Source organism: Apium graveolens, chromosome 3, assembly GCF_009905375.1.
Source record: "Apium graveolens cultivar Ventura chromosome 3, ASM990537v1, whole genome shotgun sequence".
Taxonomy (NCBI): domain Eukaryota; kingdom Viridiplantae; phylum Streptophyta; class Magnoliopsida; order Apiales; family Apiaceae; genus Apium; species Apium graveolens.
In genome coordinates, this window is record NC_133649.1 from 100,358,265 (window position 1) to 100,383,101 (window position 24,837).

The following is a 24,837-nucleotide window of genomic DNA, read 5'->3' on the forward strand; positions in this document are numbered from 1 at the left end:
CAGCACTAGAGGGTGGAACTACACCTCCTTGTTGAGGATATGATTGCCTTTGAGCATAATGATGTGGTTGCTGAAATCCAGGTGGATTGAACTGTTTACTTACGCCTTGCTGATATGGTTGCTGAATAGCATTCTGATTATTACTCCAGTTGAAATTTGGATGATTTATGTTGTTAGGATGATAAGTAGCTGGCACAGGCTGCTGCGGTCGCTGATAATTGTTCACATACTGAACAGATTCATAAACAAGAGAACACTGATCCGTAGCATGAGAACCTGCACAAAGCTCACAGACCATAGCTATCTAATTGACTCCATAGGTGGCTAGAGAATCGACCTTCATAGACAGCGCTTGGAGCTACGCTGCAATAGCTGTAGCTGTATCAACTTCCAGAATACCTGCTACCTTCCCAGGAATCATCCTTTGAGTTGGGTTTTGATGCTCATTTGCAGCCATAGTCTCAATAAGATTATAAGCCTCAGTATAGCTTTTGGCCCACAAGGCGCCTCCAGCTGCTGCATCGAGCATGGGCCGAGATTGGGCCCCTAAACCATTATAGAAACCAGTGATCACCATCCAATAAGGCATACCATGATGTGGACACTTTCTCAACATCTCCTTGTAGTGTTCCCAAGCTTCGCACATAGATTCTGTAGGTTGCTGCGCAAACTGAGTAAGAGCACTCCTTATAGCCGCAGTCTTCGCTATTGGATAGAACTTTACCGAAAACTTATGCGCAAGATCTTGCAAGTAATGATGGACCCAGCTGGTTCAGAATGTAACCAGTCCTTAGCTTTATCCCTCAGTGAGAATGGGAAAAGCCTTAGCTTGATAGCCTCATCAGTCACACCATTATATTTGAAAGTACTACAAATCTCGATAAAATTCCTGATGTGCATGTTGGGATCTTCAGTAGCAGCACCTCTAAAAGAAACAGAATTCTGCACCATCTGAATAGTGCCCGGCTTGATTTCGAAGTTATTGGCCTCAATAGCCGGGCGCATGATGCTTGACTGAATGTCATTAATTTTGGGCCGAGAAAAGTCCATAAGAGCTGGATCTGCCGGAACTATACGATCACCCATGATTACTGGCTCTTTCTGCTCATTTCCTGAATCCGAATCTTCTAAATCTATCTTCTCCGGAACATCAAGAACTTCGTCTGTCTCCTCAGCCGTATCTAAAGTCCTCTTGCGAGTACGAGAACGTGTTTGCATAAACGCTCGCTAAAGTACCTGAAACACGATCGGAAACAATAAGTAACACGTCTTAATCACTGAGTCCTAATGACCACTGATGGTAAGTACATAAACTAAACCAATACGCCGAGTCCCCGGCAGCGGTGCCAAAAACTTGTTAGGGCGAAAACACGCGCTAATAATACACACAAGTATACGCATTCGCAAGTAATATAGAATACTTTCTAGTTCGTTCCCACAGAGACTCAGACTAATTATGTTCAATTAACACTCACTCACCAATGTATAATTACTTCTCAATGTCAAGACAATAACACTTAGATTTGATTAACTAATTATTAACTATAATTAACTACGAGAATTAAGCACTTAATTGACACTTGAATTAACAATATTAAAACACACATGAGATCACAAATTCATTACTACTTCCTTCAATATTCATTATTATTACCCTTAGCATGCAACAATGATGATATTAATCGAACAACACGAAACTGATAAAAGCCAACTTTCGTTGTACTAATACCATTCTACCAAGCATCCACTATTAAGATAGAAGTTGAATAGGCATCAATTATGTTGAGACCCTATATGTCTACAGAATTTGACAACATAACGATTTAAGCACAAGTTATTCCTTTTGATTACACAAGGCAAGTAAAACGGTTAGAGTTACCCACTAATCATGCATACACAGACATGAACCTATGCTAGCATGGCAAGTTCTAAACCTCAAGATCCACCGTCGCTTCACAAGAGATTAACACCCTATCTTATATGTTCGCGACGCACATAAGACGAATAAGCATAACCAATACTAGATATCATACAATCATCACACACTACGGTATTAAACAACTAACTAAAAATTTCCATAGTAAATCCGTTATGACCCCATGATCACGATTAGCCCATGATAACACTCATCGCCATCATGGGTTCATATGAAAACATGATAATAACACACGAGAATAATAACTAAAACTACTTATATTAAACCAGAGTATGTCACAGGAGTAAATAGGTTCAAAGTAAAGAAAATTAGCATCCAACGTTACAACGAAATAAAGAATCACAAGAAAATATGCTTCCTCTTCGTTGCGGTATGCTAAAACGGTCTTCTTCCTTATCTCCCCACTCCTTGATTAATACTATGATCCAACCTCTGTGAAACGTCTCTGAAAACTACTTATATAGAAGTCCCATAAAACCCAGCTAACTCAGAAGTTGGAAGTTAAACAAAACCAGGAGTCTAGAATAATTAATCTAAAATTCCGTCCCTGAGCGACCGCTCAGCATTCCTGAGCGGGCGCTCAGCTTCCTGAGCGGTCGCTCAGCAGAGCTGAGCGGGCGCTCAGACCCCTTCTGGAAAATGCTCTGTTTCTGTTCCCAATCTTTGCTGCATTCTGCTCCTATCTTCCCACTTGCAATGTCAAACACATGCCAAGGTTTATTCTTGATGAAATCTCTCCAGAAATACAATTAATACCCTGAAATGCACAAACCCTAGAAAAACGCATCAAATACACAAAATACTTTATTTCAAGACATCAATTCAAGCCATTATAAGACGTTCTAAGTGGTATAAAATGCCACTTATCAGTTGCTAAGGGCTACTGTCAACAAGAAGGAATAGATTTTGATGAAACCTTTGTTCCTGTTGCAAGACTTGAAGCCATCAGAATTTTCTTTGCCTATGCAGCTCATGCCAAGTTCAAGGTCTATCAAATGGATGTCAAAAATGCCTTTCTGAATCGAGATTTGGAGGAGGAAGTCTATGTCAGTCAACCTCCTGGTTTTGAAGATCCAAATTTCCAGGATATGTCTACTATCTTTTGAAAGCACTTTGTGGACTGAAGCAAGCACCCGAAGCCTGGTATGACACTTTATCAAAGTTTCTTTTGGAAAATCACTTCACTAGAGGTACTGTTGATAAAACTTTATTCTATAGAAATGTTAATGGCTCTAGTATACTTGTTCAAATCTATGTAGATGATATTATATTTTGCTCTACAGATAAAAATTTTGCAAAAAGTTTGCCAAATTGATGCAAAGTAAGTATGAAATGAGCATGATGGGAGAACTAACTTACTTTCTTGGTTTACAAGTTAAGCAAGTTATTGATGGAATATTCATTAGTCAAACTAAATATATTCATGATCTTTTAAAAAAGTTTGAACTAATGGATTGCACATCTGTAAAAACTCTCATGGCCACTACAAATAAGCTTGAATTAAACACCACTGAAAAGTCCGTGGATATTTCAAGCTATAGGGGCATGGTTGGCTCACTTCTGTACTTAACAGCTAGTAGGCCAGATATAATGTTTGCTACTTGTCTTTGTGCTAGATGTCAGGCTGATCCTAGAGAATCTCACTTAGTAGCTATTAAGAGAATTTTCAGATATCTCAAGGGAACACCAAAACTTGGCATTTGGTACTCTAGAGATTCTGGTTTTGATCTAACTGGTTATTCAGATGTAGATTATGCAGGTTATAAAATAGACAGAAAAAGTACAACAGGAACCTGTCAATTTTTAGGGAACAAGCTTGTGTCCTGGTTCAGTAAAAGCAAAATTCAGTTTCTACTTCTACATCTGAAGCTGAATATATTGCTGCTGGAAGTTGCTGTGCACAGATTTTATGGATGAAAAACCAATTGTTGGACTATGGTCTACAAGTGGATAGAATTCCCATTTTTTGTGATAACACAAGTGCAATTTCCATTACCAAAAATCCAGTACAACATTCAAGAACAAAGCACATAGACATTAAGTACCACTTCATTAGGGAACATGTGATGAATGGTACTGTGGAACTTCATTTTGTTCCAAATGAAAAGCAGCTTGCAGATATATTTACCAAGCCACTTGATGAATCCACCTTTTCAAGGTTGGTAAGTGAGTTAGGTATGCTTAATTATTATTGAATTATTTTAGATATTTTTGCAAGTTATAATGCAGCCAGAAACTTAATTGATTTTTCTGATTTTGATGAAATTTTGGCTAAGTCAAAATTTGCATCCCGATGGATGTTCATTATCCATCGAGTTTGATCATCCGTCGGAATATTATCTGTTAATAAAAATCAATTATTTTTCTGGATTATTTTATAACCCGATGAATAATTGATTAATCCTCATCCGTCGAGTTGTCTCAATCTTAGCCATTAAAACTCTGAATGTTATCCATCGAGTATACTTACAGTTTGTAAGTATAACAGACGGATAAGTGACGAGATTTTTAAAGTTTATTTATTTTTAAACGGCTATTTTGGGCTATTTTGATTGGTCACTTTACTTCACTTTATTATTTTTGACAATTTATTTCTGAGATAGTATAAAAGCAGAATTCATTTTTATTCTATTCTTTTATCATTCTCATATCAATTGCTCTAACTTCCTTTCTTCTCCAAAGCAAATATTCTCTCTGTAAATTTCTCAGTCTCTAACAATGGCACCAGTAATCAAAATCATGTCTCAATCTGGATATATCTATGAAAAGAACAACTTTGTAGCTCTTGTGAATAAGGAGATTCCACAGTCTGGAGACTTTCACAAGATGATGGACTTTGTGAAGAGCTGTAAAATTAATTATGCTATGTTGGAATCACCCACAATCTACTATGAAGTTGTGGAGGAGATATGGACAACTTCCGTGTACAACTCATCTGACAAAACCATAACTTTTACACTTAAAGATTAGCAGTTTTGCATCAATAGTGACATTATCAAAGCATGCTTTAGAATTCCAGATAACACTGCTACTGCTCCACACACAGATACTGACATAGTTAACATGCTAAATTCTATGGGCTATGCACTTTCAACTTCCAAGTTAAGTGAAATTAGGAGGCTAGGTCTTAGAAAGGAATTGAGCTATCTGTCTGATATGGTAACTAAAGTATTTTCAAGTAAAATTAGCAATTTTGATTCTTAACATTTCTATGTTTAACATGCTTTATATGCTAGTTACTAATAAATACTTTAACTTCAGTGACTTGATCATGTTTGAGTTAGGTTATAAGTTAGGAGAACTTAATAAGAGAGGTAAAAGTGTTTATTATGCTAGATTCTTCATGATGCTTGCTAACCATCTTATTGAGAATATTGTTGTTGAGAACCCAACCAACAAGCTGAATTATTGGGTTCAAGAAAGGAGAGTCATTATTGATCTCAACAGGGAAAGTCACCACAAAGAGGTTCCCCTCTTCTACTTTCCAATCATGGAGGGACCTCAGGTAAGTGAGGTAAGCACCACTGTCTCCACTCTTCCAACCTCACACATTTCTTTGCCTTTAAGTATAGCCATGATATCTGTGTCAATGACCCAACAGATGCCTACCCAAGCTACCAAAACAAAAATTTTTAAAAGTTGAATCGAACTGGTCTTCTCTGCATGAAGACCGGTTTTAAAAGTTGAGGATTTTTGAATTCAAAACCCTAATTTTGTAAATTGGGGTTTTTTCTAATTCGAAACCCTTATTTTTTTATTAATTTAGTGTCTAAACTTGTTGCTAATGCTTTTCTTCTTGTTGTATACAGGACCTAATCTGAGAAAAAATTTAAAGCTTTAGGTAATTTGGGTGTTTTTGGTTGTTTATTTGTATTTTTGTTTGTTTTTTTATTTTTGTAAATTGTGTAAAGTTAACAATCATTTCATCTCTACTGATTACATGGTATTTTTTAACTTTAATCCTCATTTTTTTGCTTTAGTTGTGATTTGTGATTTGATTTAGTGTTGTTTATCTAATTTTGCTCGTTATAAATGCTAATCTATTATTTTATTATGGATATGATTAGGTTTTAAATATTTTGATTTGGTGCTTGGTGCTTGTTATAGATTTATCTCCTTTATTTTATAGACAAATTATCGAAATTAAGTTGTTTGTATGCGCGCTCTGCCCGGGTACGAGAGGCTCATGACAGTGTTACTATAGAGTTATTGTAAGTTTCCATATTTTCTAGAGTGGATTATTTTCATTTTTATTTGTAAAACTGCATAATGGAACTTTACTAGAAACTAATAAATTGCCTTGTCACTTGAAAGTCTTTGAACACAAGTTTACTCTAACTGTTGAAATTGTCTTTAACTTGCAAGTTATTTAGAGATGGTTATTGTTGTTATAAGGCTGGATAGGAACTTGAATGCAAGATTGAATGATTATAATAGACATTAATTTTAACGATTGTGTTCTGGTCAAATCTCAGTCAATTTGAAAATGACTATGTATGCTTACAAGTTAGTGTTAGTTTTGCAAGTTAACAACTAAGATTGATCTTCCTTGTTTGCTTTTGCGAAAGTGAAACTGATTATTGTCTGTTGTTTATTGTTTGTCGTAGATATATATGTTCAAGTATGACAGTGTCCATGGTTCCTGGAAGCATCATGAACTCAAAGTTAAGGATGAGAATACCCTTTTATTTGGTGAGAAACCTGTTGCTGTCTTCGGTTTAAGGTATGGGTTAAATGATATAATGCTCATAATATTGTTGTTAGCCGTACATGTCAGTTCTTTTCAGGTATGTTTTTATGTATTGACATAAGTATTTTATGTGAGGAAAGTGTTTTGTATGGGGGAATAGTTTATTAGGTACTAATATTTTCCTATTAAATGTAATCTTGTATTTTGGTGAAGTAATTTCACGAAAGGTATATTGATTGGACTTCTATCTTATTTTTTAGGGAGGTACAAAGAAGATCATAATATCTGCCCCTAGCAAAGATGCTCCTATGTTTGTTGTTGGTGTCAATGATAAGGAATACAAATCTGACCTCCATATTGTTTCCAATGCTAGTAGCACCACAAATTGCCTTGCTCCCCTTGCTAAGGTAAATAATTATCTGAACGTTGGAATAATATTAATTTGCTTATGTCTGAATGTTGCTGTTTGACTTGGTTTGGAAGTGCAGCAAACTTTCTTGAGTTGTTTTAGGAGTTTGAATAAGTCATGGTAATATAGCTGTAGTAGTTGAGTTAGTGTAGGAGTGCTCCTGGTTTGTAGGATTAGTTTGTTTCTGTTTTGTTCCCAGTAGATATAAATGTTTGTACTCCAGTTTGATAATAATAAGATCAATACATTCCTCCTGCTGAGTCTTGGTGAGACCATTTTAATTGTAATTCTTTCATTAGTCAGTCTGTTACGACCGATATTTTATGTAATATTATTTGTGGATTGGGTATAATATTAAAGTCAAATGAAAATATATTCAATGATTTTACGCTAGTGTGAGTGAAAGTTTCTACACTATAAATTTGCTTTGTGTAGTATATGATTTTTCAAAGCAAGAGTTTATATAATTTCTTTATTTTTGATTTATAAGGAATATTCTAAGCTTTGGAAAAAATTTCTTTTAAAAGGTATTTTGTTCACAAATTTTGAAAATGATTTTATAAAGTCTCTAAAAATCCAAGCTATTTTATGATATAAATTCTATAATTTTTGAACTTGTATTTTATTTTATAAAAATAAATCATTATAAATTTTAGTTGTCATATTTATCAAATTACATAAGAGACCATGCATGCAAATCACCCTTCTATTCTCTCAAAGGGCAAACAAGACTTTTCCAACCCCACTAACTCATTTGATTATTACCAAATTACTACCTTAGCCTTGCATGCAAAATGGCCTAACTTTAACCAAGGGACATTTTTGTAAGTTCTCACTTCCACTCATCATTTGTAAACCAAATAGCATAAAACAAAGAAATCAAAGTGGGAGAAGTCATTCCACTCATTCCACACTCCAACACCCCACAAATTTTCTCTCCTCCCCCTCCCACATTGCTCTCGGCCGAAGGCCAATTCCCCACCCCCTTCCATTTTTCAATTCATTCTTCATCTTTCCAAGTGTAAATCTTTTACCTACATTCATCTTATATCCTTTTCAAGTGTTTTGAGACTTGGAAGTTGAAGTTCCATGGATGCATGTGTAGTTCTTATGTGATCTCCAAAGAGAAACTCTTGATTCTTGTGAATTCAAGAGCTCTCTATGAGATATATTATGTATATGTGCTAACTAAGTATTTTATGGAGATATCATGCTTTAAAATCCTTTGCATGCTACTGAAATTTCATTATATATTTATGTTTAGCCATGCATGTTAGTTTTAAGACATTAAAATGATGATCAACCATGTTTTGCATGCTACTTTTTTCGAAATCATGTAGTTATGTTTAAAAATTTCTAAATTCAAAATATGTGTGCTTAAAATAGATTGTTTTCATGATAAATTTCTTATTAATACTTAAAAGAAGTTATATTTCATGATTATTAAGGATGATTATTAGGTGCAAGTCGATTTTGCAAGCATTTAAAACTTTATGCCTAGCCGAAATCTTGTTATGTGCTTTCCATGAGTTGCATGTTATATATTTGGTTGCATGTTGTTGTTTTTGGGCATGGATGATCTCACCCAAGTTTATTTTGAGAATAAGGGAGTTATTTCAGTAGATCACCATGTATAAGTCTTGGTTTAAGTATTGAGTTGTTGTTAGTAGAGTTTGTCAAGTCAAAACCTTAGAAAATGGGAGTTATAGTTTCTGCAGAAAAATCAGTATAGCACCCTGAGGTTTAGAGTGAGTTTTGACCATGTCATTGGTGTGCACTTTGAGGCCCAAGCTCCCAGAAGTTAGTATTGGGAGTATATAAAAGGTTTTAGGAGTTGGTTGGAGGTTTGCATGTCATTTGGTTAGGTGCACAAGTAGAATCACAAAATCTGTCCAGCAGGGGACAGTTTTGTTGCAACTTAGAAATAGGGAGATTTGATCATGTCATGGGTAGGCCCTCATTAGGCCCAATTGGGCCTTAGTTAGAGGGTATGTCAGAGAAGTTTTTCCAACCATAGTTCATAGGATATGAGTTAGAACCATGTGTCACAAGTTAATTCAAGTCAGGGCATTTTCTGCCAAGAAAAACAGGGGAACCTTGGACTTTTAGCTTAGGCCCAAGAAGGCCCAAGCCAGGCCCTTGAGCCACATCAAGTTTTTGAGATGATATTAGGTCAGGAGAGTCTTGTGTAAAAGTTTTAAAGAAAAACCTGTAGTTTAAGAGTGCCTAATGTACTCAAGAAACCATAGTTATCATTCTGAAATTTGCACCAGTGAGCACTATCACTTATCACATAGTTTTAGAACACTTAGAAGTGAGTATTAGGTCGACCACCATAGTTGTAAGATAGTATAAGGTCAGTAGAGCAAAAGGCACAAGTGAGGGTCAATAGGTTTTGGATAATTTAGGAAAGGCACATCGAGTTAGGAAGCCAAAATTTGAAGACCTTGTCTAGTTTAGCGACCAAGTGACTTAAGTTGTGAGTCGAGATCATCCAAGCCTAGTGTTGCATTATGGTATATATAGTGTTATTTGGTGTTAATATATGATATGTGAATATGTGGCTATGTGTGTGCAATTATAATTTAAAGGTGAATGTAAATTAAGTGCATATAGGCCTAAGTGCCATCCGTGTTTAATTTTGAGTTGTAAATAGGTTAAGTTGGTGAGAATATATTATAATGAGGATTATTATTATTTATGTAGGATCTCGAGACGAGGGAAAACTTGCCATAAAAGTCGAGTGAAGCTCCAGTTGCTCCTACCAGTCAGACCAGACCAGCCTATCTCAAGGCAAGTGATTCAACTTGACCTTCGTATTTACTATAAACAGTTCATATATATCGATGCAATCCTCCTGAGTCATTTTGATATGCTTAAATCAAGCGTATCTCTCGCTTATCTTTGAATTATATAGAAATGCCATGAACCCTCGTGTATGTATTGCAAGTCGTTCAAAAGTCTTTTCATGATAGTTAAATGCCATGATAAAATGAAGAGTTGTTATATTACTTGATTGATCCTCTTGATTAACATGCTGATGATTCCTAAGTATTAATATCTCATCCTGATACTTGAACCCCTATAGAACCTTACTTTGAAATTCTGATAGTCAGATACTTACCAGCTTGATTTCCTCATTAATTGATACCCTCTTTCTTATCCTAAAGCTTGACAATTCTGATATGTCATGAGTTAAAGATCATTCTTCATACCTTAACACCCTTAGTATTCATAAAGCTTACCTTCTTGATGATCCAGCACTTGAACCTTGATGAGAAACCATTGCTTTAAGCCCAATTTGGCACTTCCTTTCATGATATCCAATAGCCTCACTAAATTCCCTTGTCCAAACTTTGGTACATGAAAACCTTTCAGTTACCCTAATAGAGTTTAGTTTTGTGAATCATGGCTCTGAGATTTAGTACCATATTTCCCGTGTTTCGAGTTGATCTATAATCCCTTGATAAAAATGTTTACTGTTAAAAGAGATTTTGTTACAATTCGGCATCAGCTTTTGAAATAAATAAAATGTGGGTTTTCAGTCCCAAAGGGGGATAAATGTTTTCTTTGAATGGTGGATCTGGACTGAGACGCGAGTCCTTTCCGCACTTATATTAGGCTTAAAAGTTGCCTAGGGATTCCCATTAATGTTTTAGAACCCAGTGAGGTTCGGGATTACTTCGCGGCTAATCACCGGCTGTAATCCGTAGCGTCATAAAATAATTTTGATTAAGACATGATTTTAACATTGTTTTGATGCAAGCAAAATGATGCCATCTCACATAGTTTTATCTCTCGTTACCTTTGGTTATGTCTTTCCATTGTCATTCTTAAAAGTATATCTCAATTTATGTTTTGTGTCGTACTGTTAGCACTTGTTGAGCATTTGGCTCACTTCTTGCTTTACCCTGATATTACAGCTAGCAGCTATGGTTAGATTCAAGCAGACTGCCCGTAAGACCTGTGATGCTGATGCTTATGTTCGAGCTCAGGTTGAATAAGTAATAATAGCTGTGTGAGGACTCGGTATTTTAAATCAGATGTAATAGTTGGTAGTGTTCGGCTGTTCCAAACCCTAAACTGTAAGATCTTGGATTTTGGTTGTGTATTCTTCATTAAAATGATGTAATAGCTATATTTATTTTGCTGTTTAAGTTGGGGGTGTGACAGGTTTTGGTATCAGAGCTACGGTTTAGAGTCCCTGGACATCCCAAATAGGTTATAGGATATGTGTGTAGGTTATAGATAATATGCGAGAGAGTAGGTTAAGTAAATTATAATTAATACTCCTCTTATTGGTTGTCAGCAAAGGGCGCATTCCTCGTCATCCTCTGGGTCAGATGACACTATTGCTTTCTCCGTGTATGCTGAGTTGAGGCGCGAGTTCGACATGCTTCAGGGCAAGTACGACCGACTGATAGACCGACTAAAGAACGTGTATCCGGATAGCCAAAACTACGAAGGGAAGCCCAAGGAGCAGATGACTGCGAGACTTGAGACCTTGGTTCAGTACGTCAACACTAAGCTTGAGGAGATGCCAGCGCACCGGGACCGTACCAGCCAGTATGTCATTCAGATGGTGGCGGATGAGCTCCAGAGCATTGCGAAGACGCTTCGAGAGGAAAAGACTACCAAGCCCCATTCAGATGGAGTGGAGCCTTAGTTCTTTCCATGTACCTTTCATGTTGTTGTACTATCAGACTCTATGGAATCCCCAGTTGTTTCCGTTTTTCTTTTAAATAAGCCTGTTATTCTTAGAATCAGACTATGTCCCAATCCTATGTACTGTGACCTTTAAAATTTCAATAATGATGTGCTATTGTCCCATTTGCTCTCAACTGTTATTTTATGTTTTTATCATCATATCTGCTTAATTTGGAAACTTGACCCCATATGTAAATGAGAATGCCATGCGATACCCTCGAATAATTTTATCATTCATATTTGTTTTGACAGAACTCTTATTTCAGGATCATGCCTCCCAAAAAGAAGAACCCAACAACCACCTCCACCACAGACCCAAATATTCTTCGACTACTGGAAACCTTGCAACAGCAAACCAATGATATAGCTCAACAACAACTAACTCTTCAACAACGAATTGAAAACCAAGATAACCGTGAGCCACACCAACCACCTGAACCACCAGTACCACCTAGACAAATTGTCACTTTCAAGGCTTTTCAGAATGTGAATCCACCTGTATTTCATGATACCACTGATCCAGTGATAGCTAACATATGGATCAAGGAGATGGAAAGGGCTTTTGAATTGGTACAGTTAGGAGACGATCAGAAGACGCCGTATGCTACTTACTTCTTGAAGGGAGATGTCATCTATTGGTGGGAATCAGTAAAGGCTATGGAAGTCACTCAGCAGGTTTCTTGGGAGAGATTTAAAAAGTTATTTCTGGACAAGTATTACCCTAAGTACATGCAGAATCAGATGGAGCTAAAATTTCTTGAGTTGAAGCAAGGGAACATGACTATATTGGAGTATGAGAAGAAGTTCACTGAGTTGTCAAGGTTTGTGACAAAGTATACCAGCACTGAGGAGGAAAAAGCAAAGAAATTTCAGCAAGGATTGGAGCCTTGGATCAGAGATAGGGTGGCTATGTTTGAGCTTGAAACTTATGCGGGAGTAGTACAGAAAGCTGCTCTGATTGAGAATAATGGGATGCAGTCAAGGAAAGAGAGGGATAACAAGAAGAGGAAGGTTCCATTTTATGGAGAAAAGTCTGAAGCTGGAAGTTCGCAAGATCGGAATGTAAAGAGGATTGGTTTCCAGAAGGGCGGAAATTTTCAAAAGAAGGGAAATTTGGGCAAAAGGCAAGAATCAAAAGGGAACAACCAGGCAAGCCAAGGGCAAGTTGGAGAAAACAGGTTCCAGAGACCGAAATGCAAGCACTGTGGAAGAAGGCACCCCGGAGTATGCAATAAGCTGAGCATGACCTGTTATAGGTGCAATCAAAAGGGACATTTGGCAAATGAGTGCAAGATGCCGAAGCCAGAAGTTACGTGCTACAAGTGTGGGAAGACTGGACACATGGCTAGGGAGTGTAAGGCAACAGGACCAGTCAAAGCTCTGATGAATGTGGCAAGTACCAGTGCAAGCGTGCCAGCAGAGGTATTGGCATTACCTCCACCACCCGCACCAACCCCGCAAGCAACAGCAAGGACATTTGATCTAAAGATGAAAGATGCTGTTCAGAATTCTGAGGTGATAGCAGGTACACTTTTACTCAACAATGTCAAAGCTAAAGTATTGATTGATTCGGGAGCAACAAGATCTTTCATATCAGAATCTTTTGTTGATAAGCTCCAATGTGATAAAATGGTTATGAGTGAGGTAGTAAATGTGGTAATTGCGAACCAAGAGAAGATTCCTGTAAATCAATTTTGTCCAAAGTGTGAGATCGATATTTCGGGATATAAGTTTTCAGCCGACTTGATACTCTTCAAGTTGGGAGAGTTTGATATAATTTTAGGAATGGATTGGTTAGGAGAGAATAGCGCTCAGATAAATTGTAAGACCAAGAGAGTGTATTTAAAGACGAAGAGTGGAGAGAAGGTAGTATTTAAGGGGCAGAGGAAAGAGCAACTATTTCTTACAATCGTTCAGGCTAAGAAGTTGCTTAGAAAAGGTTGTGAGTCGTTCCTGGCATATGTAGTGGATGTAGAGAGAGGCAGCCTCAGCATGGAAGATATTCCTGTAGTTAGTGAGTTCCCCGATGTGTTTCCCGACGAACTACCAGGCTTACCACCAGATCGACAAATTGAGTTTGAGATCAACCTTGCTCCAGGCACGGAACCAGTTTCAAAGGCCCCATATAGGATGGCACCAGCAGAAATGAAAGAGTTGGCGATCCAGCTACAAGAATTATTGGATAAAGGAGTGATACGACCAAGTACGTCGCCATGGGGAGCACCTGTTCTGTTTGTAAAGAAGAAAGATGGGAGTATGCGTCTATGCATAGATTACCGGGAGTTGAATAAGGTGACGATCAAGAACCGATACCCGCTACCAAGGATAGATGACCTTTTTGATCAGTTGAAGGGAGCAAAATGCTTTTCGAAGATTGATTTGAGATCGGGATACCATCAATTAAAGATCAAAGAAGAAGATATTCCTAAGACCGCATTCAGGACCAGATATGGGCATTATGAATTCCTAGTAATGCCGTTTGGATTGACCAACGCTCCGGCCGCATTTATGGATCTGATGAATCGGGTATTTAAGAAGTATTTGGACAAATTTGTCGTGGTATTCATTGATGACATCCTTATTTATTCTAAGTCGGAAGAAGAACATAAGCAGCACCTCTGGATAGCCTTGGAGATACTCCGACAAGAGAAGTTGTATGCCAAGTTCACCAAATGTGAGTTTTGGTTAAAGGAAGTTCAATTTTTGGGGCATGTTATTGGAAATGAGGGAGTTAAAGTGGATCCGGCAAAGATTGAGGCAGTTATGAGTTGGGAGAGGCCAAAGACTCCTACGAAAGTGCGAAGTTTTCTAGGATTGGCCGGATACTATAGAAGATTCATCAAGGATTTCTTGAAGATCGCCACGCCATTGACCAAGTTAACCAGAAAGAATCAAAAGTTTGAATGGAGTGCAGAATGTGAAGATAGCTTTCAAGAGTTAAAGCAGAAGTTGGTAACAGCTCCGGTGTTGGTACTTCCAGATGATCAAGGGAATTTTGTAATATTCAGCGACGCTTCACATAAGGGTTTGGGTTGTGTGTTGATGCAACACAGTAAAGTGATCGCATATGCGTCAAGACAGTTGAAGCCGCATGAGTTAAAGTACCCGACGCATGACTTGGAACTAGCCGCCATAGTGTTCGCACTCAAGATCTGGAGACATTACCTCTATGGAGAGAAGTGTGAAATCTACACGGATCACAAGAGTTTAAAGTACATTTTTACTCAGAAAGAGCTCAATATGAGGCAGAGGAGATGGCTGGAATTGATCAAGGACTATGACTGCTCGATAAATTACCATCCTGGAAAGGCGAACGTAGTGGCCGATGCTCTGAGTAGGAAGGAGAGATTGAATATGATGATAACATCAAAAGAGTTAACTGAAGAAATCGAAAAATTGGAATTGGAACTTTGTGCTTATGGAAAAGTCGAGGAAGTTTGTCGTGCAATGACCTTTCAGCCAACACTAGTGGAAAAGATAAAGAAGTGTCAAGAGGAAGTAATGGAAAAAGAGAAGAATCAGTTATCTGGAGAGGAGATTAATACTCAAAGAGATGAGCAAGGGATACTAAGGTTTTCATCCAGAATATGGATTCCCCATGTACCTGAATTAAAGAATGAGATCCTCCATGAAGCCCACAATTCGAAATTTTCAATCCACCCGGGAAGCACCAAGATGTATCGAGACTTAAAGAGAACTTTTGGTGGCCAAATATGAAGCGAGACGTGGCAGAATGGGTTGCGAAGTGCTATACTTGTCAGAAAGTAAAGGCAGAACATCAACGACCAAGCGGATTAATTCAGCCCCTGAAGATTCCAGAATGGAAATGGGAAAATATCGCTATGGACTTTATAGTAGGACTACCGCGAACGAAATCCGGGCATGACGCAATATGGGTTATAATTGATCGTCTTACGAAGTCGGCGCATTTCCTTCCAATAAATGAGAAGTCGTTACAGGATAAGTTAGTTCATCTGTATGTGCGCGAAATCGTACTAAGGCATGGAGTACCCGTATCAATAGTTTCAGACAGAGATCCCCGATTTAACTCGAGATTCTGGAAGTAATTTCAGGAATGTCTTGGCACGAAGTTGAATATGAGCACGGCGTACCACCCGCAGACTGATGGCCAGAGTGAAAGGACAATTCAAACAATTGAAGACATGTTGCGCAGTTGTGCAATCGATTTTGCAGGAAGTTGGGACGACCATTTGCCGTTGATTGAATTCTCTTACAATAACATCTATCATTCCAGTATCGGCATGCCACCATACGAAGCTTTGTACGGGCGAAAATGTAGATCACCAACAAGTTGGGATGAAGTAGGAGAAGGAAGAATTCTCGGCTCGGATTTGGTACAACAATTGTATGACTCGGTCAAGTTAATTCAGAAAAGGCTGCTTGCTGCTCAAGATAGACATAGGAAGTATGCGGATCCAGCACGTAAGGACGTTCAATTCTAAATTGGCGAAGCTGTGTTGCTGAAGTGTCACCTAGAAAAGGGTTGATGAGATTTGGCAAGAAAGGGAAGTTAGCACCTAGATACATAGGTCCTTTTGAGATTTTGAGTCAAGTGGGAAAGGTGGCCTACGAGTTGGCCTTACCACCTCAGTATCAGCATGTGTATAATGTATTCCATGTGTCGTTGCTTAAGAAGTACAATCCTGACGCTAGCCATGTGATAGAATATAAACCTGTAGAAATTCAGGCAGACCTGTCATTTGTGGAGCAACCGGTTAAAATACTCGACTGGCAAGTAAAGAGTCTTAGAAATAAGTCAGTAAAGTTAGTAAAAGTACTTTGGAGGAATCCTAAGGTCGAAGAGTCGACTTGGGAGTTAGAGTCTGATATGCGTTCCCGGCATCCTCATCTTTTCTCTTAGATTCTGGGGACAGAATCCCTTAAGGGGGAGAGGATGTTACGACCGGCATTTTATGTAATATTATTTGTGGATTGGGTATAATATTAAAGTCAAATGAAAATATATTCAATGATTTTACGCTAGTGTGAGTGAAAGTTTCTGCACTATAAATTTGCTTTGTGTAGTATATGATTTTTCAAAGCAAGAGTTTATTTAATTTCTTTATTTTTGATTTATAAGGAATATTCTAAGCTTTGGAAAAATTTTCTTTTAAAAGGTATTTTGTTCACAAATTTTGAAAATGATTTTATAAAGTCTCTAAAAATCCAAGCTATTTTATGATATAAATTCTATAATTTTTGAACTTGTATTTTATTTTATAAAAATAAATCATTATAAATTTTAATTGTCATATTTATCAAATTACATAAGAGACCATGCATGCAAATCACCCTTCTATTCTCTCAAAGGGCAAACAAGACTTTTCCAACCCCACTAACTCATTTGATTATTACCAAATTACTACCTTAGCCTTGCATGCAAAATGGCCTAACTTTAACCAAGGGACATTTTTGTAAGTTCTCACTTCCACTCATCATTTGTAAACCAAATAGCATAAAATAAAGAAATCAAAGTGGGAGAAGTCATTCCATTCATTCCACACTCCAACACCCCACAAATTTTCTCTCCTCCCCCTCCCACATTGCTCTCGGCCGAAGGCCAATTCCCCACCCCCTTCCATTTTTCAATTCATTCTTCATCTTTCCAAGTGTAAATCTTTTACCTACATTCATCTTATATCCTTTCCAAGTATTTTGAGACTTGGAAGTTGAAGTTCCATGGATGCATGTGTAGTTCTTATGTGATCTCCAAAGAGAAATTCTTGATTCTTGTGAATTCAAGAGCTCTCTATGAGATATATTATGTATATGTGCTAACTAAGTGTTTTATGGAGATATCATGCTTTAAAATCCTTTGCATGCTACTGAAATTTCATTATATATTTATGTTTAGCCATGCATGTTAGTTTTAAGACATTAAAATAATGATCAACCATGTTTTACATGCTACTTTTTTCGAAATCATGTAGTTATGTTTAAAAATTTCTAAATTCGAAATATGTGTGCTTAAAATAGATTGTTTCCATGATAAATTTCTTATTAATACTTAAAAGAAGTTATATTTCATGATTATAAAGGATGAGTATTAGGTGCAAGTCAATTTTGCAAGCATTTAAAACTTTATGCCTAGCCGAAATCTTGTTATGTGCTTTCCATGAGTTGCATGTTGTTGTTTTTGGGCATGGATGATCTCACCCAAGTTTATTTTGAGAATAAGGGAGTTATTTCAGTAGATCACCATGTATAAGTCTTGGTTTAAGTATTGAGTTGTTGTTAGTTGAGTTTGTCAAGTTAAAACCTTGGAAAATGAGAGTTATAGTTTCTGCAGAAAAATCAGTATAGCACCCTGAGGTTTAGAGTGAGTTTTGACCATGTCATTGGTGTGCACTTTGAGGCCCAAGCTCCCAGAAGTTAGTATTGGGAGTATATAAAAGGTTTTAGGAGTTGGTTGGAGGTTTGCATGTCATTTGGTTAGGTGCACAAGTAGAATCACAAAATCTGTCCAGCAGGGGACAGTTTTGTTACAACTTAGAAATAGGGAGATTTAACCATGTCATGGGTAGGCCCTCATTAGGCCCAATTGGGCCTTAGTTAGAGGGTATGTCAGAGAAGTTTTTCCAACCATAGTTAATAGGATATGAGTTAGAACCATGTGTCAAAAGTTAATTCAAGTCAGGGCATTTTCTGCCCAGAAAAACAGGGGAACCTTGGACTTTTAGCTTAGGCCCAAGAAGGCCCAAGCCAGGCCCTTGAGCCACATCAAGTTTGTGAGATGCTCTTAGGTCAGGAGAGTCTTGTGTAAAAGTTTTGAAGGAAAACCTGTAGTTTAAGAGTGCCTAATGTACTCAAGAAACCATAGTTGTCATTCTAAAATTTGCACCAGTGAGCACTATCACTTATCACATAGTTTTAGAACACTTAGAAGTGAGTATTAGGTCGACCACCATAGTTGTAAGATAGTATAAGGTCAGTAGAGCAAAAGGCATAAGTGAGGGTCAATAGGTTTTGGATAATTTAGGAAAGGCACATCGAGTTAGGAAGCCAAAATTTGAAGACCTTGTCTAGTTTAGCGACCAAGTGACTTAAGTTGTGAGTCGAGATCATCCAAGTCTAGTGTTGCATTATGGTATATATGGTGTTATTTGGTGTTAATATATGATATGTGAATATGTGGCTATGTGTGTGCAATTATAATTTAAAGGTGAATATAAATTAAGTGCATATAGGCCTAAGTGCCATCCGTGTTTAATTTTGAGTTGTAAATAGGTTAAGTTGGTGAGAATATATTATAATGAGGATTATTATTATTTATGTAGGATCTCGAGACGAGGGAAAACTTGTCATAAAAGTCGAGTGAAGCTCCAGTTGCTCCTACCAGTCAGACCAGACCAGCCTATCTCAAGGCAAGTGATTCAACTTGACCTTCGTATTTACTATAAACAGTTCATATATATCGATGCAATCCTCCTGAGTCATTTTGATATGTTTAAATCAAGTGTATCTCTCGCTTATCTTTGAATTATATAGAAATGCCATGAACCCTCGAGTATGTATTGCAAGTCGTTCAAAAGTCTTTTCATGATAGTTAAATGCCATGATAAAATGAAGAGTTGTTATATTACTTGATTGATCCTCTTGATTAACATGCTGATGATTCCTAGATATTAATATCTCATCCTGATACTTGAACCCCTATAGAACCTTACTTTGAAATTCTGATAGTCAGATACTTACCAGCTTGATTTCCTCATTGATTGATACCCTCTTTCTTATCCTAAAGCTTGACAATTCTGATATGTCCTGAGTTAAAGATCATTCTTCATACCTTAACACCCTTAGTATTCATGAAGCTTACCTTCTTGAGGATCCAGCACTTGAACCTTGATGAGAAACCATTGCTTTAAGCCCAATTTGGCACTTCCTTTCATGATATCCAATAGCCTCACTAAATTCCTGTAATAAACCCCAAAATTTTCAACTTTTTGTAACCCTTGTGAATAGTGTTTTAGCTGAATGAGAAAACTTTTCATGCCACACTATGTAGGGGTTCTGTTATGGATATTATGAGATTTTATTAGTACTCTATACGGTATATGAGTGTATGTAAAGATCGTCAGAATCCAATTCCGAACACTTTGGTTTTTCCCGGAAATCCACTAGATACGGAGAGAATTGAATATAAGGTAACAGGATAAAAAGGATTTAAATTAAAGGATTATAATAGAGGATCATAAAAAGGAATATAATGTATTGAGAAAGGTTAAGGGAACCTAAGTAATAAGATCCCGGGTATGATCCTTCAAACGATAAACGAGAACGAAAGTTAAGCGAACCGTATAACAGATCAGCGGTCATTAGGCAAACAATTAGGGAGTTAATCAAAGGGATTAGAGAGAGTGATGTCACCCAACCAATGAGAAGAGGACAAGGAGGGAAGGATGACATCACCACATGACATGGGCATGACATGGGAAGGAAGGAGATGTGGTGGCTTTTTAACCACACAAAATCAAGGGCAACAAGGTAATTAACTAAATCAAACACAAAAAAAATCAACCAAGCCAAGCAAATTCATTCTTCATCAAAATCAAAAAGAAACCAAGGCATTGTTCTTGAGAGCTCTCGGCTTTTTACTATTGTAAAAGGCAAGAAAATTCAAAATCAAAGATCCAAGCTTCCTAAATTGGTGAGTTAATTCCCTAATCATCTTCATTCTTAGTTAGGGCTATATCATGAGTTTAAACCATCAATTCCTTCTCAATCTTCTTCATTTAATCAAAGAAGAAGACTATGAATAGTGTTTTCAAGTTTTTAACTTGAAATTTTTCTTGTTTTCCTTGAAGATCCAAGCATTCCTAAGACTTCTCAAAGCTTCTTAAGGCTTCCTAGCTCCTCCCACCACTTCAAGGAAGGTATATCATCTCCAAACCCTAGATTCCTATGTATTATAAGATGATTTTGATTAGTAGGGTGATATTGTAGCTTTAAGTTGTGATTTAGAGTTTGGGATTGAAATGGTATTGAAATGGAATGGTAAATGTTGTTGTTTTGATTAAAAGAACTTAAGTATGGTTAAAGTTAAGCTTAGGCATAAGTATGAATGTTAAAATTGAATTGGTTGGGGTTGTTATGATGTGATAAGGATGGATGTTGGTTGTATGTTGGATTTGAGGTTAAATTGGGTTGGTTTTGAATGGTTTTAAATTGGGAAATCGCGTAAACATAGCCGTCGTAACGTCCGATTTTCTTTAGACTGTTTTTGTGCATAACATTAGGACCCGAGAACCCCCTGCTAGATTATGACCATTGCTATGTTTAGATAGTTCGTGTTACGAGCTTCGTTTTGATATGTAGTTCGTTCGATTCCGATGCACGGTTTAGGAGAAACGACCGTTTCGAGTAACGGCGTTTCGCGAATGAAACTTTTCCCCTCGCCTTACTTTGAAACAAAGGTTAAAGACCAAAAAGGGTTAATTAATGCATGAAACATTTATGGTAAGTGTGTTAGGAAGTTGGTAAGACACTCGCGAAGGAATCGCCTTAAAACTCGTAAAGGTTAAATTATTAAAAATGGTGGAGCCGAGGGTACCCGGGTGACTTAAGCAAATCAGTAAGCGCAAAACAAGCGTTAGAGTCTAAGTTAGTTAAAGAATAGATTTACCAGCGACTTTGGTTTAATTCCAACTTACTTGTTGTTTATAGGTTACCAAACTCGTCCCGAGCCTTTTATCACCCCAAGTCGCTCAGGCAAGTTTTCTACCCGTTATAACTGTTGTTGTGATGTATATATGGATTTGCATTATCTTGCGATAGATGCATGTGGTTAATTAGCAAATGTTGAAATACATTGAAGCATGCTGCTATGATATATATATATATATATGCATGCCTGTTTCGTATTCTTGCTATATATATCTGTTGATTCAGTTGATAATACATATGCTAGAGGATAGCGGTAACTTGCATATACCCTTAGTATAGGGACCCAAAAGGTGAGCATATTTTCTAAACCGGGAGTCGAGGATCCCGAGTAGATTTTGTATATATGTATATAAATAAATATATATATATATATATATACTTATATATATATGGTTATAGTTTTCCAAACTATTAATCGAATAAGGTTTATTCGATAACTTTATTTTATTATTGAATATTATTTCGAATATTCATTCGAGGACTTATGACTCCTTTTATTTTATTATTTGAATATTATTTGAATATTCATTCGAGGTCTTATGACTCAGTTTATATTATTTAATGAATATTATTTGAATATTCATTTGAGGATGTATGACTCCTTTATTTTTATTTAATGAATATTATTTATAATATTCATTCGAGGTATTATGACTCCGCTTATTACTGAATTATATTTTTTATTTTATTAAAGAATAAGGTGTCAATAATCAAACTTATTTTCGATTATTCAAATAAAGATAGTACTTTCGTATATGTATATCTTTGGTTATTTAATACTCGGTTCAAGTATAAGTTTTAATACTTCTACTTCAATTATTTTTATAAGATTATTCTTTGTGGGAATATTATTTAAATAATAATATTCAGACATTTTCTAAATATACTGGGGACTGATTTACTTCATTAAATCAGCTTTACTCCAAACACTCTTTAAAGTATTTTCGAGTCTTCAAAATGATTTTTAAAAGTTAGAGCGGATCCCAAAACTCATTTTTATATTTAAGATCTTCCTTTTTAAGGGGATTTAAATACTCGCTCAAAACCTGAGGGATCCGGCTCTGTGGTGTATTTTATATTCGCAACAAGGTTGCAGTTTTGATAAATGAATTGATTACTTACCCAACGTTCGGGAAGTAAGTCCATCTATTGAGTCGGCAAAAGCAACATGGGCTTAGTGGGCGTCCATGATAGTGTAAGTGGCTCAGTGGGAGTCCATCAAATGCATAAGTGGCTGAGTGGCAGTCCAGCATAAGGTCCTATTACGACCAGGGTGATGACCAGTGGGGAATTCGTCCATCTACTAGTAGAAAAGGTTACTTATTGGTATCTTTGCCTGATCAGCAAGATATCTGGTTTATGCCAAAATTCTTTTCCTTTCCAAATTTATTGGATATTGCAATTTTGTTCATACTTTACATGACAGAGGTTTTCAGGAAATGTATAAAGAAGATGTATATGTGGATATATATATATATATATATATCAGAACTTAATGAAGTATATCATAACTTCATTTCCTTTAATAATATTTCAAAGGTTTAATCTATTCAAATCTTGTCTTGTAGTCTCATCTATGTGATGAACTGGTAAAACCTCATTATACTTTGAACAATGGTAGTTCAAGTAGCTTTATAAATGATATAAGTGTAGTGAAGTATTTGGTAACTTCATCCCTTGTTTTTACTTATATCTAGTAAGTAATTATCTTACACTTGGTAAAAGATTTTAGTAAGTATCCATTTAGATACTTATATTATTGTTATCACTATGTATTATCTTGCGAGCTGTAAGGCTCACTCTTGCTTTATTTCTTCATCACACAACAACAGTTAGGAAAGATGGCCAGACTCCAGCAGACCCAGCGCAAGCGCGTGGGAAGCGTCCCGCGTCTTCCCGATGATGTTGTAGCTGCTATAGCTGCAGAGGTAGATCTATTGTAGATCAGACCATCTACTTTTGAGAATCAATTATGTATAATTATAACTTGTGGCAGATAATGGCAAATAACTGTAAATTTATCAAGTAATCATTTTGGGTTGTAATAACTTTTAAATTGTGGATTCAAAGACTTGTACTTATTTCAATTTCATCTCTGAGACTATAACGGGTTGTGGTGTGTGTTAGTGTGGGGTCACAGCATAAGGTTATTATTATTAATTAAGTGAAGTGATATTGTGGAATGAAAGACCGTGATGACCCGGATCCCCGACCCCGGATCTGGGGTGTTATATCATGTCTACAGGCTTGATAAAGTACTTTATGGCCTTAAGCAAGCTCCAAGAGCATGGTATGAGACTTTAGCTCAGTTTCTTCTGGAAAGTGGATTTAACAGAGGAACTATAGACAAAACACTATTCTACCTCAACCATGGAAAGGACTTACTTTTGGTTTAGATATATGTTGATAATATCATCTTTGGTTCTACAAATGACAGACTTTGCAAGAAGTTTGCCAAACTGATGCAGTCAAGATATCAAATGAGTATGATGGGGGAACTTAGCTATTTTCTGGGCCTTCAAGTCAAAAAATGAAGAAGGCACTTTTATTTGTCAAACCAAGTACACCAGAAATTTGCTGAAGAAATTTGGAATGCAAGATTGTTCAAGTGCATCCACTCCCATGGCCACTACAACAAAATTGGATAAGGATACTGGGAAATTAGTAGATATTACTGATTACAGAGGTATGATTGGCTCTCTACTCTATCTAACTGCTAGTAGACCTGATATCATGTATGCTACCCTGTCTTTGTGCCAGATTTCAAGCAGATCCAAGAGAACCTCACTTAACAGCTGTGAAGAGAATTTTCAAGTATCTTAAGGGAACAGCTGATCTGGGATTGTGGTATCCTAGAGAATCAGTCTTTAAGCTAATAGGTTACTCAGATGCAGATTTTGCAGGTTGCAAAATTGACAGAAAAAGCACAAGTGGAAGCTGCCAATTTCTTGGAGGCAGATTGGTTTTTTGGTTTAGCAAGAAACAAAAGTCAATTTCCACATCAACTGCAGAAGCAGAATACATTGCTGCAGGAAGCTGTTGTGCACAGATTCTTTGGATGAAGAATCAATTACTGGATTATGGGTTAACATATTTTAAAATCCCTATATATTGTGATAATCAAAGTGCTATTGCTATGATAGGTAATCCAGTTCAACACTCAATGACAAAGCACATCAGCATAAGGTACCACTTCATAAGGGAACATATGGATGAAGGTACAGTGGAATTGCACTTTATTCCAACATATCAGCAACTAGCAGATATCTTCACAAAACCACTGTGTGAAGCTACTTTTACAAGATTATAAATGAACTTGGAATGGTTTCAGGTTCTTTCTCTAAATCTACTTAGTTTTTGTTCTGATGCATCAGACTTTATGATCAATATTTACAGATATTACCATCTTTG

General features: G+C 36.7%; 1 protein-coding gene across 1 annotated transcript in view; it reads left to right on the top strand.

The window, feature by feature from the left end:
- The first annotated feature begins 6,422 nt into the window (after positions 1–6,422).
- LOC141714476 (glyceraldehyde-3-phosphate dehydrogenase, cytosolic-like) overlaps positions 6,423–24,837 on the top strand; it is a 59,642-nt gene continuing 41,227 nt past the window's right edge. Inside the window, exons 1-3 of the mRNA XM_074517994.1 lie at positions 6,423–6,461; positions 6,544–6,723; positions 6,887–7,033. Coding sequence (XP_074374095.1) covers positions 6,423–6,461; positions 6,544–6,723; positions 6,887–7,033 — 366 coding nt within the window. The remainder of the gene's footprint in view (positions 6,462–6,543; positions 6,724–6,886; positions 7,034–24,837) is intronic.